The 20,778-nt window shown below is 36.6% G+C and overlaps 2 protein-coding genes across 3 annotated transcripts; both read right to left on the bottom strand.

The window, feature by feature from the left end:
* Positions 1-1,280: 1,280 nt before the first annotated feature.
* On the bottom strand, positions 1,281-4,678 carry LOC111022089 (COBRA-like protein 10). Of its 2 annotated transcripts, XM_022299254.2 has the most exons (3): positions 3,911-4,678; positions 1,601-3,048; positions 1,281-1,480 (listed from the first exon to the last, which is right to left on the bottom strand). In XM_022299254.2, exons 1-2 carry the CDS (start codon positions 4,551-4,553, stop codon positions 1,613-1,615), a joined length of 2,079 nt encoding a protein of 692 aa, XP_022154946.1. In that variant the 5' UTR covers positions 4,554-4,678; the 3' UTR covers positions 1,281-1,480; positions 1,601-1,612. The 2 variants fall into 2 exon arrangements, with proteins under 2 accessions (XP_022154946.1, XP_022154945.1); XM_022299253.2 differs by having other exon boundaries at positions 1,281-3,048.
* Positions 4,679-18,351: 13,673 nt separating this feature from the next.
* THI1 (thiazole biosynthetic enzyme, chloroplast (ARA6) (THI1) (THI4)) lies at positions 18,352-20,285 on the bottom strand. Its single transcript, XM_088118989.1, has 3 exons — positions 19,825-20,285; positions 18,836-19,324; positions 18,352-18,731 (listed from the first exon to the last, which is right to left on the bottom strand). Exons 1-3 carry the CDS (start codon positions 20,230-20,232, stop codon positions 18,558-18,560), a joined length of 1,071 nt encoding a protein of 356 aa, XP_087975115.1. The 5' UTR covers positions 20,233-20,285; the 3' UTR covers positions 18,352-18,557.
* Positions 20,286-20,778: the final 493 nt, after the last annotated feature.

Below are 20,778 nucleotides of genomic sequence, written 5' to 3'. Positions count from 1 at the left end.
CAAACTCTTACGTAAACGACAAACATGAAAAGGACATATAGTTTGTCAATGAAACCGTTTAGTTGAGCCCATGTAGACCTCCTCTTCCAAAGATACCGAGAAAAACATTCATAACATCAAGTTGTGTAAGAGACCAACTAAAGGTAGCAGCAATAGTTAGTATAATCCAAATAGTTGACTTTCCATTCCACAGGACTAAAAGTCTCGTCAAAATCATAACCTTCGACTTGATGATATCTTTCGGTCACAAAACATGCTTTATGACGAGTAATTGAACTGCTCGGATTGTAGTTTAGTATTAAAATTCCAATTACAACCACAACATTCATATCGATAGTTTTAGGAACTAATAGACCACGTGCCCTTTCTTGCAAGGCAGTAAACTCTTCGACCAAACATGTTGCATGCCACTCCAGGAAATTTGGAGGCAATAGTACAAAGAACAACATTGTTGGTCCTGGTCTTAATGAAATAGCTAATAAATTATTCAAAATTTTTGAATTTTGAAGTTAGTTTCAACTATACTCCTGTCGTTTCAAAAGTTCCACTCCTGCCATTTAAAATAAGTGATGGAATTGATACGGCAGTTAAGTTGTAAGTAACAACAAATATGACCGGTATCAATAACCACTTTTTAAGTCATGCTTGTTGTTCCTTTTTTAAAAGTTGTATCTATACCACTCGTCAACTTTCCTTACTCATCTAAAGATAAAATTATTGAGGGGCATATTTGAATCAATCTTTTTAGAATCAAAGGTAGAAGTAAAATTTTTTAAAGGATAGGGATATAATTCAACCTAACCTCATATAAAGTTTATGAACATTTCAAATAATTTAGCCTAAATGTAATTCTTATGATTTTCCACAAATATTTAATACCAAATTTAGAAAACTACAATACACTTTTAAAATATTTTACCAACTTCCTCATGTTCTTATAGATATATATGTATATGTATTTTCTTTCATGTTAACTGGTTATTTACACAAAATCCCAAAATTATAATTTGAAATGAAATCTAAAACTGAACTTGCAACTCCACAACTCATTGGGACTTTGACAAGATTGTAAACACCAAATATTATGATCTGAATCTGAAGCTCTGTCAAGTCTCAAATTATAGGTCATAAGAAAAAAACAACAAAAAGATTGTATCCAGTTGCAACTAATGATGAAGAATCATTGTTGAACGTTGATCAAACACTAAAAGATTTCTTTTACCCTAATCCTATGAGATCAAAAGAACCATATTGAGTAGAAAAGAAAAAGAAAAAAGAAAAAAGAAAACCCTGAATATCCCCATTTTTCATTTGCATATTATAACACAGAACCAATAATTACAACTTGAGTAGAGAGTTTTTATGTAATATGTGTCCTTCCAATTCAGGACCCCTTTTGATAGAAACAGATTGCTTCAATTCATCATCATCATGATCAAGATCATCAGCTCAAGTTTTTAAAGCATACATCATCTCCTTCCTGCTAACACATGATGTAAAAACAGAATTATATATCAGGCTGATAAAGTAATGGTGAAGAGTTTTCAACAAAAATCCAAGTATTATTCAAAACTGTCTCCCAAGATGATGTTAGGCCTACCGGCTCGATCGATCAGCGGAAGCTATCCGTACTTATAAGTGCGAGAGTGATGGCTGAGACGAAGAGGCCGAGGGGCGTGAAAGCGTGGCGAGACCGGTGGGCTGCATTTGCCAAGGGAACTCGTTTTGGAAGTGCACATTCTTCGCCATTGAAAAACACTTTGGTTGGGAAACCGTCGCCTCCTTTAATGTCAATGCCTCGCAGGCCCTTCTTGGTGAAAGAAATCACAGATTGCTGCTTCCCGGGAACTCGGGGGTCGGATTTGGGATTGGTTCCATTCACCTCTCCCATCAAGTATGTTAAACCAGGCAGGCCCTGGAGGAAGATGGTGTTTTTGACATTCGGTAGCCTCGTTCCGTTGAAGGAATAAACGTTTTCATAACCGCGACCGGCCTTGTTGAACTGAATTGCAGTAAACCAATCCTCAAATGGATAATCTTCCCAGTTGAAGAGTGTTATTCTTGCTGACCATCCATCGGTATAGTCGGAGTTAATATGCCAATTCAGGCTAACTCCACAGTTATCAGGACAAGGCATCCTCTTTGGAAGTGGGTAGTGTTTGATTTTAGCCCAAGCCTTTGCCTTTGCTGTCCTGTTAGCAAATGGCACCAAAAGTGCTTCTGGAGGGAGCAGCATTGCATTTGCATTTGCATTGCAAGTGCTATCAGTGTCATCTCCGCAGCCGCAGGCACAAGTATTGCAAGGGATCACAGAGTCATTATAGTATGCAGAGAATGAAACACAGCATTTTGATTGCTTCACCTTTGGCTTTGTAATGTTGCACACCACTTGCCAACTTGCGATCGCCGTACTCGTCGACTGCAGCCCGCTCGGGTCCGGAAACTCCGTCGGGGAGACTCGTCTTGGAGGTGCGCACGTGTATTTCGGGTTCAGGACACCAGAGATCTTCCATTTCTGCGGCGGATTCAGGGCGGTTCGGTTCATGTCCGGTGGAAGCTTGTAGACTTGCAGTTGGAAAATAGACCGCGCCTTGCTCTCGTCCATCAAAGTTGGCAACAAGCTCCCGTTCCTGCAGCAATATGGCAGCTTGCCGATCTTCTCGTCGTTGGCTCGGTCAGCTGGAAGATCAGCCATGATCGGTCTCTTGTCGCAGCTCATGACACCGGAGAAGTCGAAATCTTGATAGTACTGGCCGACGGGGCCGTAAATGCACTGGGAAATGTCTCTTGTGTGAGTGTAGGCTCCCCTCATGCTTTGGATGAACTCTCCTCGCATCCATTCCCATGTCAAGTTCCAGTGATCAAGGCGGCCCAGGGGATTGTTGTTGTCGATGGTGACTTGAGCTTGGTAGTTGTTTCCGTAAGCTTGCAGCACATCATAAGTCAGAGACAGGTCTCCATTTTGGCGCTCCAAGAACTTGGTTTTCTTCGCTGGTTTCGCCTTCAACTTTGGATCCTTTTTGCAGCATACGTGCATTTGTCTTGTACCTACATTTCATTTACAATCATAAAATCTCAATTTTCATCCTATGATATCTACACATAACAACTATCATGAATTTTATCCCACGCTCGTAAATACTACACAAACATTCTAAATAAGTAAATACTTGCTCCTCAACTATAAAGTAAATACTTGCTCCTCAACTATAAGGAACAATCTGGTTCGCGTCACCATTCAAACATTGGCAACTCATTATTGGAAAAAAAATCTTTATTTCTACATTTCTCTCTAAGTTATCAAACATTTAATAGTAGGGTGGATAAAATTGTTCTTTATCATTAAGGAGCCAAATATTTCTTTCTAAACATTATACACCCAAGTGATCAAAATATGCAATTATGTAAATTCTATCAACAATTTTTCATATTCATCTTTATAAAGATTGTATTACAAAACTCTCATTTTCCCAAAATGCACTCTCGACCTAATTCAAAAAATTAAACCTTTGTTTAGTTAGTGACTTCAAAACAAGAGATTTAATAAAAAAAAATGGTCAATTCTATATTTTCAGTATTTTTCGTATACGTGTTAAAAAGTGTATTTAATAAAATATTTATAAACCGGTGGAGTTACGAACTAAATATTAACTTCAATCTAAAATATTATTAATTGATTTATTAAACATTGAAGAGAAACATGTTGAAAGGAAAACAACAAAATGTACCTAAGCTAATCTAAATTGATAAGTCATATATTGTTCAGATCCCAATCTAAGATAAGTTGAAGTAAAACAAATTGAAAAAATTAAGACACTACTAACATTTATTTGTACAAGATCTATGTGATTCTAACCTATGTAAATAGTTAAGACATCTAATATCACAAAAATAAATAAAAAAAACTTACCCCGGCGACGAGGAGCAGGGCACTTATAACCGTCGTTAACAAGGCGAATTGTCTTGGGCATCGGAACTGCGGGCGGCTTGAGGCCGAACTGAGTTCCGGTGAACTCGATCTTGGCCTGGATCTGGTCCATGTCACCGGCGGTTTCAATGGAGGTCTTAAGATCGGTCATCGAATTTCCGGCCAAAGTGGTTCCATTGCTGACGTCCACCGGGAAATCTCCGTCCAACACAACCGCCCCGTCCGCCGCCACGAGGATCTCCCGGTGGTGGAATCCGACGAACATCTGCCAGCCCTTCAGCTCCGTCGTCCCGGCGTTCAGAATCAGCGCCTCCGACTTGAACGCCCACGCCTGCGCCGTCACGTTCTTCACCTTCGGCAGCTCCTTCTCTCTCGAAATGAACGTGTACGACAGGAATATTCCGTTGCAGCTGTCCTGCTCCGGTGGAGGCGCCGCCTTCTTCGGCTTGGCGTCGTCGCCATCGTCGCCTCCGCCTCCGAGGGTGGCGGCTCCGTCACCGATTATGTAGTCTTGCCCGGAACAGAGCTCAATTGGCGAGAAGACAAGGAGGGAAATGAGGACGGTGACGGAGATGAAATCCTTGGGACAGAGCATTTGCAATTTCATGCCTGAAAAGATCGGCATCACAAGAGGAAAAATGCAGAGAGGAAATAATTAAATTGGATTGTTGTTGAAGGGGAAGAGATGAAGGAGCGGCGCCGCGCGAGGACGCGGCGGAGGAGGGGGAGTTGGGGGGGCTTTGGGGAAACCCGATATAGTTATAAAAGAGGAAGAAGACAGAGTCAGGTGAATTCTGTTCCGCTAGTTTTACCGCCATTTTCGCCCGGAGAGCTTGGGAAGTTTCCTTGGCTCTGTTTTTTCTCAATCTCATTCTCAACATTCAATTTCAACTTCTTTTTTTCATGCCTTCCTAAACAATAATTAGTTACTTCATTAATTAATTAATATTGTCTTTTTAAGGTTCTTTTATCTTTTGGGTCCTTCAAAATTGGATAATAGATTCATTTGGTTGATGGGTTTCAAAAGCATTTTAGATTTGTTGGAAATTTCTACCTTCAATCTTTTTGTCCAAAATATATATTGGGTAGGTTCAAGTTACTCTATATTTTAGTTTCTAATGTTAGCTTTCATTATCGTTACTATTGGAGGTGATTTCTCGACGTCATGTGTCTACAAATTATAGATCTAAAAGTGTTAAGTCATTATAATGACACAACCTGATGGCCAAACTTTTCAAAGGAGAATAAATTGCTCGGTCATTTTCCTTGGCCAAGCTCATGTATATTTTATTGGTTGTCCGAAACTTTATAAAGGCCGAGCTGAACAAATGGAGATCTCAATGGTCAATCCTCATAAGGGACGAGTTGAGGATCACAAGATTGCATGTCACTGTCTTTAATCGCTTTTCTGACAACACCACAATTTTCGGGATGGTTGTAACCACTCCTTAAGCGATGCTGGAAACCTAAAGTGTGACGTCCGAGAGAAGAGAGGAGAGGTAGATGGATGAACCGGTACCACATCCAAATGGGAGGGATCTTGAAATCGAGAAAGTATGGTTAAGAAAGACCTAAATGAATTGATAGTTACTACATATACTAACAAGCTGTATCTTCCTTTTTGGTTGTTCGATCATAAAAACTCCAAAGTTATGCATGTTTGGCTTGAAGCAGTGTGCTACCTTGCTACCGACGGGTTGCCCGTAAATGTGTAGAGAGAGAGAGGACCAACTGGTAAATGTACCTAGAGATAATGGGCACAGAGAGAGTTGTAACCCTCGGTTTTTTGGTTAGAATCAAACTATTTCAATTAATATCAAATTCGAATCAATTCGGTTGGGGTTTTTAGTTTAGTTTTTCATTCCTTGTACCCCTAGTTAGAACAAAGGTTAGTACTTGAACTTTTAAAATTATATCTAATAGGTCCGTGAACTTTCAAGTTTGTGTATAATAAGTCGTCGAATTTTCAAGAACTCTTTTGATAACGATTTCTATTTTCTATTTTTTGTTTTTTGTTTTTATAAAACAAAAACTATATATGTCTGGTAACCAATTTTTGTTTTTTGCTTTTAAAGGCTTCGTAACCACACGCACGAGTGCACACACAACACACACACTAGTAACTATCTGGAGACGAGAATCATTATGGGAAAAATTAGGATTTAAAATAATCTAATTTTAAAAATAAATAACAAAAAATACTAAGAAAATAAATATAAAAGTAAATTAGGATTTCAAAACTATTGACAAAAATAGGTTAGGTCAAAGTGGAAGTAAAAAATCGCGTACATCGGCTGCGACTTTCGTGCAAATGTGTAATTTTGACGTGGCACACATGGGTTGTGAGAATGTATGCGATTTCCGCCTATATGGAAGTCACATGCATTGCATTCGACTTCGATCGGCTTCCTCCTTTTTTATATATTTTTATTTCAATTTTTTTATATTGTTATTTTATTAATATTTTGAAATTTAATTAAGATGAGATTAAATTTTTTATTTTTTGTTATTATATTTAAAGTTTTGATTAAAATGTGATTAAAGTCTATAAGTTTAAAATTATATTAAAACCAATTCAATGAATTATAAACTTGTGTTTTCGTGTTTTTACATTATAAAGTAAACGTTTGTCAAATATAAATTTTTATAATTGTTAAACATTCGATACAAAAAGTTGTTATAAACTTTTAAACATATTACAAAACATAGATAATCATGTATCATATTGTCGTGGCCTTCTTACACGACGTCCACGACGAGGTTCTTACTGAACAGGTGATGAGTCAGGTTGATGAGCTAAACTAGATGCAGTGTCTAAATGAACTGTTGGCGTAGGAATCATTAGAAAATGCAATTGTATAAGAGTATTCGTCTCCTATAACATCTTCATTTTGTTCTTGAACATGTTCAGCTTCTTGTGCTTCATCTTGAACTTCTTCATTTGGTTGTGTTTGGTTGCGCCTACAAGGAGGATGCCTCATTTCAAAGTTTGAAACAACTCTTGGATAAACTGAATTTGATTCAGTTACGGGAATGCAAGTATCACACATTGATTTTAATACAGGTAAATTTTCTTGTAGTGCATAGTCTTGTACGTTTCTAACAAAAAAATCATGTAATTTATATAATAACTATTAATATTTAATTTGATTTAAATATTGTAATTAAAAAATATAAGAAATGTAATACTAACTATGTAACCGTGATAAACATATTCACGTGTGATATACTTTCTGTTTATGCAAAGATGTGCACAACAGTGTGTTCCTGAGTGTAGCTCGAACTCGGCCTCCGTACCGACCTGAACCTTTGAGCGGACCTGCACAGAAAGGTGAGCACTCCGACGATCAAGTCAGTATAGGTCGGATTCCAAGTTTAGTTCGAGGCCAGAAATCATCGTACCTGATCGTGGAGTGAGGTCCTTTATTTATGGGTGGTAGTCCCGCCAATCTCGCGACGGTTACACCCGGTAATCTCGGGACCGTCGGTTACGCCCGGTGATCTCGGGACCAACGGTTACGTCCGGTAATCACGTCGCAGACAGTTGCTCACATCGGCCCCTACCGAGCCTCTGGGCAGGTCGGACCTGAGCCAGGTTCACCTCGGCCCTCATACTTAGCTTTCGCCGGCGTTGGTGGCAGCCATCTCGGCTATCCGAGCTAGGCATGACTCATGGGCCATCTTGGAGCACCAATAGGGGTCCTCCACGTGTCCAGGGTACTTAATCCCCAAACACTTTCTTTATCATATCACTCTTGATAATCATTTGGCATGGCCGACATATCTGTCGCATCACTAAATGCACACCAATCACAACGTTGACGCCATAGTGATATATATGTTGCATGTTGACGTTGTCAATTGTGATCATGTTTTCCTCGTAGGTCGATCTGATGTAGACTCGTGTCAGTATTACAGTATGATGGTTTATTCTGTAGAAGCCCAAATTGTCGCAACACTCGATTTGGTAGATGTCACTCGATAATATGAAAACATATAAGAGGGCTTGAAGTCAACCAAATGTCTCGCCCATTATGACAATATTAAGGTAATTGAGTCATAATGTCGTGATTGTACGGTGTCCAAATAATCTGAAATAATTAATAAGTAAGTATTAGTATTATTATTAAGTTGATTATAAGTATTTATTTGTAAGTAATATATTCACTTATACCTCGTTGGGCTTAAGTCGATCAAAGCATGTTCAATATTGAATCAACATGTTAGTAGATTGTTCAAAAGCTATCAAAACTTCATTCCATCTGCATTACGTAAAATGTATTCAGTTACATATACTTTAAAAATCAAATATAGATAAATGAAAATGAATGTACCGTGCATTGAGAAGACGTCTAGCATATTGTTCAGGAGTGAGTATATGGTGTTGTGGAGCAATTGTAGGAAACCTATCACACGCCCACACTTGTAAAAGTATCAATAGACCTACTATATTCATGGCATCGACTCGACTAGCTAGCCCGACAAAGTTCTCGATATAACCATGCGAGGCATGCACTACCCCATGAATATCGTCCAGCTACCTCAAAATCTGTCAGTAACTGAAGGAACATGAGATGAACTAATGTGTTAGATTTATCATGAAATAAAAATCCACCAATAGTTGCATAATATATACTCGTGCATATCTCTGTATCGTAACCTCATCAGCATCTAGTGGTAATTCAATGAATTGTGCTGCTAGCCAAGGAATACTCAACCTAGAGCCCTTTTAAGTTGGGGAGGTCGTACTCCCTGTAAGTCCTCACATATTGTGCCCAATCGTATTGCAAGGATCCTGTAATGGGCTCTCCATCAATAGGTAGTTCTAACTGTACAGCAACATCTTGTAATGTAATAGTACGCTCTCCAACAGGCATATGAAATGAGTGAGTTTCTTACCTCCATCGCTCAACCAGTGCAGTAATAAGATGTCAATCTAATTGAGTAAACCCTATCTGTGAAACTCTCCAAAATCCAGACTGTTGTAGATATGACATTATACGATTATCTAGTCTAATGTTATGAGATACTACGACCTCTCTTCTTCGACATTGCAAAACTATGGTAGATCAATTATCTCACACTAATTGTGAACGATATGATCGTTGTAAGTATAACTGATGCGAATCAAAAGGTCCTGGTTCCATAATTAATGTTGGAATATAATAAGATAAATAGCATAATTATAATCAAAGTTCATTTCAAATAACAGGGCATAAAGTATAGTACATTACAATCTCAAATATAAAACTAATACAAAGTAACAAATAATTCAATAAAGCGTAGTGTATTACAAAGCAACAATCAGAATATATGATAAAATATAGGCTATTACAAAGCAACAATTGATTCATAACATTGATAACGATATGACCACATATGCTTCGACCTGTACATAGAAAATATAGAATCGATTTTAATATTAATAGATCTGTAACAATATGTTAAAAAATTAATTAAAAAAATCCGCCTTAATCATCCATTTGTCTAGAAGACGAAGCGCCATAATTGCAAGTTGGACATGTACGTTTGTTACGTCCTTTCTTGCATATTCCACAATGAACTTTCGTACCCACCTCTCGCCAATCTATCTCATTGTTTAATGCGGAAAGTTTTTAGACGTCCATGTTCTCTCAACAAATTTGGGTTCAAATAAATAACATCAAACTTGACTTTCGGCCAATAGTCCCTATGTTGTATAGGGTAGAAGCAAGATGCATAACAAAGTTGGTACTGTCACAATTTGTAAAACTTCTCGACATAATGCAAATATGGCAAGTGAACATGATTGCAGACTGCAATTACATTCAGAACACGGTATCTTGAAAGATTGTCACTTGTTACAAGTACATGTGTTCTCCTTCAAGCAAACAACTTGAGTATGTTGCCCTTTATAAGGAGATAATCTATCCATTCCTGTTTCGATTTGAAAAGTTTGCGTCTCTCGATCAATAGAAGTCACTGAATGTGTGTTGACGGAGAAATTTTGGCTAATCACTAAATGTCACGTGACAAAATTAAAATTATATTTAAGACCAATGATAAAATTACACGTGTCCTAAATTAATTTTAAAATCGACGAATCAAATCATGTCATGTGTCTCTCTTATGGCCGTCTGATGAAATTAACTAATTGGATCTAAACTCATGAAGAGACTAGGCTCAAGCACATGACCCATATAAGACCCACCAAAACTATCTGTAAATAGAGGGTCACCTTTCATTTGAAAGGAGAAGGAAGGATTCGAAAAGAGATCCAGAGAAGAATTGGAGATTTAGAGCACTCAGAATCATCTACAATCATTCATAGTCAAGCGAAGCATCTAAGCCAATAAGACTTGAAGAGTACGAGACTTCAAGAACAATGAATCTTTTCTCCCCAAGCAACAATACTTGAAGACTCCATCAAACTGCAAAGTCTTCATCAAATTAGTCGAAGAACTTCAACAAGCTGCAAAGTCAAATAACTTCACAAGCTATAAGCCGAAGAACTTCACAAGCTGCAAAGCCAAAGAACTTCAACACGCTCTGTAAAGCCGAAGAACTTCACAAGCTGCAAAGCCGAAGAACTTCAACAAGCCGCACAACCGAAGAACTTCACAAAGTCTTCATCAAGCTACAAGCCAAAGAACTTCATCAACAAGTCAAAGTCTTCAACAAGCTCAAAGCCGAAGACTTCAAAGATCCTTCGACAAGCAAGAATCTAAAGGCATCAACCATTGATTCAAGAACAAGCTCACAAGTCATTGAATTAAAATTTACGTTTGAGAGAATTAAACAGAGGATTATACATTAGAGATTGTAACACCCATATACATAAATACAAATACAAGTTCATTAATTCGAGTTTTCTCTTCGTTGAATTTCTCGTCGAGCAATATGTCGCCGCTCTTTTCTCCCACCTCTTCAATTTATTTAAAGCATCTTTGTATACTTTTCACCCTGAGCAAATGTTTCACTGATATCATCTCTACGTTTCTCGAAATAAGTAATAGTTCGAAAAAACGTAAACTTCACCAATGCAGTAATTGACAACATTCTGACTCACTTGAAAATACCATTAATACACTTTGTTATATTTATTGTCATCCATCCATATCGAAACCCTTAATTATGTGCTTGTGTCCATTTTTCTATGTTTATATGAGTGAAAAAATCAATACAATCTGGATTTAGTTGTTGTAACACTCTCATATATCTTTCAAATTTACGTTTTTAGTGTTACACCCAACACGATATACCAAATCTTTTAGGGGCTTTGAATTATACTTTTTGTTGAAATTGCTAGCTACATGACGGAGACAAAATCGATGATGTGCTCTTGGTTCACTCCAACCATTTTCCTTATTTTTCACAGCCGCCAAAATACCTCCATGTTGATCAAAAATTAGACAAATATCATCTCGTTCGGTAACCAAATTTAGCAAGGCACACAAGAATCATGACCAATTAGAAGTATTTTCCTCTTCGACAATAGCAAAAGCAAGAGAGAATATATATTCATTTGAATCAATTGAGGTGGTAATAAGTAATTTTCCCTTATACTTGCCATACAGGTGTGTACCATCAATCTAGATTAATGGTTTACAATGTTTAAATCCTTCAATTGCAGGACCAACTGACCAAAACACTCGCCCAAAAATAAGATTACCAAGTTTATTTGAAAGTATTAAATCCCAGAGAACTCGAGTGTCGGCATTGTAATGCACCAAAGCATTCAACCAGTATGGGAGCTTTTCATACGATTTTTCCCAATCTCCAAAAGCTTTAATTAGTGCTTTTCATTTAGCTTGCCACACACGTCTGTAGATTACACAATCCAAATTTTTTTTTATGATTTCTTGTAATGAAGCTACAGACGTACTAGGATCACGTCGTACGATATTTTGGATTTCATTACACATAAAATTTGAGTCCAATTGTGAGTGATGATGTGTGAGCTCGGGATATAAGCACGAATGAACCTCTTCAAGTACATTGATTTCAGACATCCCATGGGATTTACGTCGACGAGCGCGAAGTTTCCACTTGCAACCACCATTCCATTGTTTGCATTTTACATAACACGTATCCTGATTTGATTCTCTTACAACAAAATGATAATGTTGTGCAATACAATATTTCATGATAACAAACTGTAGTTCTTCTTTGCTCCTAAATTTTGACCCTATACGTATGTTATCTACATTAATTTCTACAGACATTGACTCTTCTTACCACTTTGACCCTTCTTCACATATAGAGTCTACAATCTCAAGATCTATTTCAGTAAACATCTGTGAAGGTGTCTCCTCATTTGGAAGTGGGGGACTCAAATTTACTGGGAGGTTCAAACACAATTCTGTTCTAAACAATTTATCAACTTCTACTTCAATATCATAAGCGGATCCATTTCTAGGTTCAAGTATCACCATTTTATCACAATCTAATGACACAATGTACAATATTTATAAATATATTAACGAATTATTTAAAAAACATAATTCATAATCTATATCTGTATAATTATACATAACATATAAAATAAATCCAAAAAATTAAATATAATCTATAACATAAATCCAAAAAAAAAATATAACCAATATCCATACTATATACCCATAACCTAAATTAAAAAAGTAAACATAAATCCAAAAAAGTTAACCATAATCCAGCATTAATCAATCTATTTCCATAATTAATTTAATGCAATCCAAACAAATTTGTAACACATTACAACATTTATATCTAAAACTAATTTAAATAATCTAATACAAAAATTATATATAAAAATATTAAACTACGAAACAATATACTCACGTGCATGACATATTTAAAAAAAAGACACCATGGTAAAGTAGTAAGAAGACAAATACAAACAAAAGAAAATTAAAAAAAAAAAGAATACTGGCGATCGGAGAAGCCGCCGTGGCAAGGAGCGGACGACAGAGAAACACGGCGGGCGACGACATGCTGCAAATTTCGACGGTGGTCGGACTTGGCAGCGGGAATGGAGGGGCAAGGAGATGAAAGGAGAATTGGAGCCACGTCAAGGCACGGGCTGCGATTTAGCTTGAAATCATAGCCTATACTTGCGATTTTTGTGAAATCACAGTCGATGCCGCGATTTACGTACCCTAGTTTTGGAATTAAGTTTGGTACGTACATTAGTTTTGTCATTTGTTTTTAAATAATAATTATTTAAAAATCTGAAAAATTACACTTTAGTAACTAATTTAATTATTTTTAGAATTTAAAAATAAGAAAGAATAATATATATATTTTACTAAAAAACGGTTATTTACTAGTATAAATAATTAGTGTAAAAAATATTTAATATTTAATTTATAATTTTGTAAAATAGTTAATAAAATATATATGAATTATTTATGGATTTAAATAATATTAATTATTTAAAAATAGAATTGAGACCATCATGCCTCATTCCATATTCTCAGAGTTAATTATTTTTAGAACTTAAAAATAAGAAAGAGTAATATATATATCACTAAAAAACTGTTATTTACTAGTATAAATAATTAGTTTTAAAAAATTTAATATGTAATTTATAGTTCTTAAAATAGTTAATAAATAATATTAAAATTATTTAAAAATAGAATTGAGGACATCAGAGATCAACTCGAGCTTATGCAAGGAATGACTTTCCCGACACTATCCATCCATGCGTTGTAAATGCATTCCCTATTCTTAGAGTTAATTAGTTTTAGAACTTAAAAATAAGAAAGAGTAATATATATATTACTAAAAAACTGTATTTACTAGTATAAATAATTAGTTTAAAAAGTATTTAATATTTAATTTATAATTTTTTAAAATAGTTAATAAAATATATATTAATTATTTAAAAATAGAATTGAGGATATCATGCCTGGTAAATGCATCCTATTCTTAGAGCGAAAACCCGATCCTGCGAAAATTTTGTCATTCTTAATGTAGAAACATGATAACAAAAGTTTAGAGAGATTAAAAAAATTTGAAAATAAAGTTTAGAGAGTAAATTTACACTGTGAATAAGAGAAAATTTTAGAGAAAAAAAGTTTAGAAAGGAAAAACTTCGAGATAATATTTTGTTGGAAATGCAATCAAAGTCTCAAGTGATTACGGAAGGGAAAGATTTTGGATATATAAGTTATGAACAACATTTTCATTACAACGACGTCTTTTGGGTGATATTGTTCGACGAGAAATTCAATAAGAGAAAACTCGAATTAATGAACTTGTATTTGTATTTATGTATGTCGGTGTTACAATCTCTAATGTATCTGATTAATTCTCTCAAATGTAAACTTTAATTCAAGGGCTCGTAAGCTTGTTCTCGAATCAATGGTTGATGCCTTCAGCTTCTTGCTTTACGAAGGATCTTTGAAGTCTTTGACTTTGAGCTTATTTGAAGACTTTGATTTGTTGATGAAGTTCTTTGGCTTGTAGCTTGATGAAGACTTTGTGAAGTTCTTCGGCTTTGCGCTCGTGGAGTTCTTCGGCTTTATAGCTTGTGGAGTTCTTCGGCGGCTTTGCAGCTTGTGGAGTTCTTCGGCTTTGTAGCTTGTTGAAGTTCTTCGGCTTTCCAACTTGTGAAGTTCTTCGAGTATTGTTGCTTGGGAAGAGAAGATCCAATGTTCTTGAAGTCTCTTACTCTTCAAGTTTTGAATTCTTCAAGTCTTGTTGGCTTTGGATGCTTCGTTTGACTTTGAATGATTGTAGACAATTCTGAGTGTTTTTGATCTCCAATTCTTCTATCTCGTTCTGACCGTTCTTCTTCCAATCCTCTAAATGAGAGGTGACCCCATTCTATTTATAGAGCTTTTGTGTGTCTTATATGGGTCATGGGCTTAATGGATCATGGGCTTGGGCCCAGTCTCTTTATGGGTTTGATCCAATTAGTTGATTTTATCGGACGGCCATAAAAGAGATACGTGTCATAATTTGATTTGTCGATTTTAAAATTAATTTAGGACACGTGTAAATTTGTGGTTAGTCTTAAATATAATTTTAAATTTGTGACTTGACATTTCATAATTAGCCGAAATTTTTGTTTCAACATATACCAAAAACAAAATTAGGAGGGCTTATCCCCAAAGTGGACAATATCGTTATATGGAGATGTGGATGGTAGTCTCTTATCATTAACAAGTGATATTATAGCCTTGTCCCTAACTCAGCCATGTGGGGAGAATCCTCGAGTGCCGAATAAAGTGGCAAGCCTCTGGAAATTCATAGTTGAGCTATCCGATAGACGGTTATGCTTTGGTGAGAGTATAGGCGTTTGGTTAAAAGTGATTTGCTCATAATAAGACACCGATGAATGATTCTTTAAGGGGAAGCTTGATGATACTTTGTTCGAGGAAGGATCTCTAGACTAATTTATGTATGCTTAAAAGTAACCCATCTGACAGATCTAACTATCTTGCTAAAATATTATTCTATTTTTAAAGTTTCAAAATTTTGGATCTTAGAAATTAAAATATTTAAGTGAGTTGACACAAAGACGTTTTTAACGTGGTTCGGTTTCCCAACGTACTCCACGAGACAACGCCTAGAGAATAAGATTAACAATTAAAAGTTAGTACAATTTACAATCAATATTGACTTATGCATAAAAGAACTCCCTTCTTAAATTATGTCGCAATACTTGATGGACTTCTCCTTCAATTGAACAAGCTCCCCTTGCGTTGTAGATCACTGCTTGAACTCCCTTCTAGGGGTGAAAGGACCCGAACCGAATCGATTGGATTCAGTTCGGTTATTTCAAATGTCGGTTCGATTCGGTTCGGATCGAACCAACCGAGGGTTTTAAAAACTTACCCCACTTACCCTATTTCTTCATCTTTTTCTTTATTCAATCAACCGCCTCCCATTTCTCTCCCACTTCTCCCTCTCTCCCTTGAATCCTCTTCCTCCCCCCTCTTTGAAGCTCCTCCATGCCCCATTTCCTCCCTCCTTCCCACTCCCTCTCTCCCTTGAATCCTCTTCCTCCCCCTCTCTGAAGCTCCTCCATGCCCCACTCCCTCCCCCTCCCCCTCCCCCCCTTCCAAGACGGCGGCGACAAAAATTAGCAGGCAACATAGACAAAGATTCACGACGGTGGGAAAACCTCTCTTTTCTTTCTTCTTTGTTTTGATTTTTTTTTATATCTTCTTTTGATTTTAAAGGTGGGGTTTTGTATATTTTTAACCTCCCTTTTCTTTCTTCTTTGTTTTGATTTCTTTTTATATCTTCTTTTGATTTTAAAGGTGGGGTTTCGTGTATTTTTAACCTCCCTTTTCTTTCTTCTTTGTTTTGATTTTTTTTATATCTTCTTTTGATTTTAAAGGTGGGGCTTTGTGTATTTTTGTTATATTTTGAACGTGGGTTTGATTTTGAAGTTGGGTTTTTGTTGTATATTGAAGGTGATTTTGATTTTGAAGTTATGTTTGATTTTGAAGATGAGTTTTGATGTATTTTGTAGAAGGTGAGTTTTGAAGCTAGGTTTTGGTTTGGTTGGACGGTGGATTTTGATTTTCAAGGTTTGAAGATGGAAAGTTTTATTTGGATGGTTTTCTTTTTCTTTTTTTTTTTTTTTTTGCCATTCTATCGCTTGTGAGGAGAAACCCAGAGTGTGAAGAAGAAGAAGAAGAAAAAGAAAAAAAATCGAAATCAAACAGACCCGATTCGACCCAAACCGACTAAAAACCGAACATTTTCGGGTCGGATCGGTTTTGTACGGAAACCGACCCGAACCGACCAACTTACACCCATACTCCCTTGAATGGTGGATGTGTCTTCTCTAATACTTGATAGAAATCTCACAAAAAGAAAAACAACTCACAAAATTGTACTTATCGAATTACATAAAAAAATCTCTGTCAAAATTTTACATCATAAACAATACTTGAACAATTTGAGAGAATAAACAAACTTTACTCCACGCTTCTTTCTTGATATGTTACAAGCCAAGAAAAATTGACATGAGAACGAAAGTAAATTTATCACATTTCCAATTCAACCTCAAATCTCTCAATACAATTAAAACACAATTTTCATATAATCAATTAGTAAAACATTCCAATAAAGAAAACTAGCCGTTATAAACATTTAAGAGCTCAAATTCAAATTCAAAAATTCAAATGTACAAATAAATTAAATTAATTGAATTATACACATAAAATAAACAGAGAAAATGATTAAATAAAATTTAAAGTTTTTGCCAAAAATACCAATAAATAAAATTACTTTCACCATCAAAATAAAATAAAATAAATAATTTTTATTCCTAACTTTGACAAATTATATTAATTTTAATCATACAAGTTGAACAATTTTAAGTGTTAGCATTTAAAAGAGTAATTCAGTGTAACTTTTTACGGAATTCGTACTCTTTCATTTATTATTATTATTATTATTTTATTTTTTGAAAAAAAATTGTACTCTTTCTAGTGGTACCACATGATGCTTGTGCAATTGTGGATAAATAGTACGGAGGCAAGAAAATAGATAGCTTTTATTTTATCTTATAAATAATCAATTCTATATACTACCTCAATAGTAGTTTGGGAAAAGCATGAAAATGTGGAAAGCCATCACCTTTTTGCAAATTTAAAGTAATTTTTGGGAAAAATATTTGTTAAGAAAAGGGGACTCCTCTCAAAATAATAATAAATTTTGAATAAGAATAATTAAACATCATTTGTAATGTCAAAAAAGCTGCAATTTTGTGGACCTTCATTTTTCATAAACATCACTGTTAAACAATATTGGGTAAAATACATTTTTATCCTTAAAGTTTGAGTTTATTATCTATTTAATTTCTCAAATTTTAAAAGGAATATTTTGGTCTTCAGTTTGAAAATTGAAATATTTTAATTTATAAGTTTGAGAAATGGTTCTAAATAGTTTTTAAACTATTTACTTGACTGACCAAAAAGGTTTCTGAACAGTATGGGTAAAATATAAAAAATTAAGTTCGGTATCTATTTAATTTCTCAAATTTGGAAAGGAACGTTTAAAAAATGACTCTAAACAGTCATTGGACTAATGAAGAAATTGTTCACTTGGCTTTCTGCTCTAGCAATTATATTAGTTTTGTTTAATTTTGTATTCATACAGAGCTTATGTGGTATATCTCTTTCCACGTCGTTTGTTTTTTAATTTATCCCTTTAATTCTCAAACCTTCCATTCTTCTGTTTTAAAAATTTTGTTTCCTTTATCCCTGCAGTAGTTGTCATTGCCACTGCCACAGATTCACGTGTCTTGAGCGCCTAGAAGTTTCAGAAGAAGCAATTACAAATATTAAACAATTAACGGTAACATGTCCAAAAGTACTTTAAAAGAATTATGGTTTCAAAATCTTTTTGGCTGAATAGATAAATAATCAAAAGAAGACACAAATGATTTTCTGTGCCAAATTGCAAAATAAAAAACAAAAAACGAAAGGAAACAAAAGATGTCAGGGAAACGCATCATGTTTTTTTTTATTAACAAAATGAAAAGAGATAAAAAGGCGACTGGATATTTGTCTTCCCCAAACCCCTAACCATTCTGCTACCGAAACAGAGCCATTAATCACAAACACAAACTCAAAACCAAAACCAAAACCAAAACCACAGCCAATTATTTCTTCCTTCCAAATCAAACACCCTCTAAACTCAACTCTCAAGCATCTGCAACCTCCGGCGATTCCGCCGCCGCGATTAGCAGCTCTGCTTCTTCATCCTTCATTTCCACTTTCTTTCTTTCTCCATCTATGGCGTTCCCCAGCCCCAATGACTTCAGTGCCAAGTGCGCCGCCTTCTGCCCTGATATCATCATCGCCCCGAAAGTCGGTCCCTGGATTTTCAATTTTCAAACAGACTGATTAGACACAAAATTTAACAAAATTGAAATTATAGTAGCAGATATGATTTCTTTAGAGTGGTGTTAGTTGTTATTACCATTCTTGGAGCTCCGTCGATCTCGGCGACCTCCATGCCGGTGACGATCATACCGGGGACGACCTCTCGGGTGAGCCTAACAATGGCGTCCTCCGCCGTGTTCATGTCGAGAGCCTTCATGCCGGGGACGCTGTCGATCATGCCGATGGACTTGAGGCGCTTGACGCCGGTGGCGCCGAAGGGCCCGTCGTGGCCGCAGGAGCTGACCACCACCTTGGCCTCCATGACATTGGGATCCATGCAGGACTGGGTGTCGTGGTTCATGGACACCAGCGCCCAGTTGGTGACGACGCCGCCGACTCTGCCGCCCTTGACGATCAAGTCCTCGGCGGCCACGGCGTTGAACAGCTTGACATTGGGGCGGGCCAGAAGCTTGCTCATGATCGTTGAGGTGAACAGAGCCGCGTGCTTTATCACCACGTAGTTATCCTGCTCGTCGTACTCCACGCCCAGCTCGTCCAAGAAGTAATGCGCCGGCTTCCTCACCACCTGTTCGTGTTCCACAAACATTTTTTAAAAAAACCCCCTTTACAATTTCAATCAATTCCTATGTTTACACACTCATTTCAACTTCATCATTTTTAGATCCAGATGTGGACTACTCTTGGTATGGTCAATAATTTTGAGATGAAATCCAATCAATATTAATATAATACCGCTCAAACAAGCATAATCAAACGAGGATCCACCCCAAAAATGAAATCTGGCGACGAGTCAAAACGGCCACAGATTTTGAGGGGCAAGTTATAAAAGGAAAAAAGAAATCTTGGTTTATAATAGACCTAAAGAAACATGAAATTGAGGGGCAAGACAGATCATGGGTGCCACAGTAAATAAATTTTCATGGCTATATATGGCATGCAGGATTAAAAGGGATGCTTTGAAAGAGAAAAAAACAGAGCATGGTAAGCCGGAAAAGGAAAAAAAAAGAGACGTTATGCATCAGATTAGATTAAAGGCAGAGGTAAAAATGGGAAGTAAATGAATACCATGGCAGAGAAGAGCTGGCCGCCGAGCCAGGCGCCGCCGCCGGGGCTGACGGACTGCTCAATGATGGCGACGCGAACAGAGGGGTTCTTACTGAGCTCGTAGGCGCAGGAGAGGCCAGCGGAGCCGGCGCCGACGACGATGACGTCGGTGTCGGCGTAAGTGATCATGTCGGTCATGTAGCGGCGGGTCATCTCGCGGGCGACGATGGACTCCTTGATGGGGCTGAAGTTGAACTGGTTGAGATCGTAAGAGGCGGAGGCGGAGATGGAGAAGGCGGCGGGGGCGGCGGACTTGAGGCGGAGGGAGGGGGGAGGGGCGAGAGGGACGCCATGGAAGGAGGAGGAGGAGTCCAAGAAGGAGGGCTTGTGGAGATTGGTGGCGAGAGTGGAGGCAATGGAGGAAGCCATTGAAGCAGAGCAAAACAGAGGAGATTTCTGGGAGTGGGGATGAGGATGAAGGGGGAAGGGAAAGGGGGTTTAATAGGGAAGAGTGGGGAAAATATCTGAGAAGAGGACACGTGGCATCAGGATAGAAATTGAAGGGCTCACAATGAGGTGGTGGGCTTTCTACAAATGGCATCCATGACATGGCCCTTCCTCTCTCTCTCTCTCTCTTTTTTCTTTTCCAATATCTTCTTTTTCTTTTCCAATATCTCTTTGGAAAATTAGGGTGATCCTATTTTTTTTTAGTAGAGCAGGATGACGTGAGTATTCGAATTCATGACTGCTAATTACCATCAAAGTAACTTCGTGTTAGAAGAATGATCCGTCTATTTAAGACATCGAAATCTCAATTTCATAAAAACATCAAAAAATATAGATGTCGATAGATATTTATGAAAAAGTTATAAAAATAAAAAAATTCGTAAAAATATGTAAATTAACAAATTAGGATTTCATTCTTTCTAAATAAATTAAAAATCATAATTTTGCTGATATTGTTTGTATTTTGTT

The sequence above is a fragment of the Momordica charantia genome (assembly GCF_013281855.1).
Source record: "Momordica charantia cultivar OHB3-1 chromosome 10 unlocalized genomic scaffold, Mcharantia_2.0 BLBB01000010.1, whole genome shotgun sequence".
NCBI lineage: Eukaryota > Viridiplantae > Streptophyta > Magnoliopsida > Cucurbitales > Cucurbitaceae > Momordica > Momordica charantia.
This window is presented reverse-complemented; position numbering and strand designations above follow the sequence as displayed.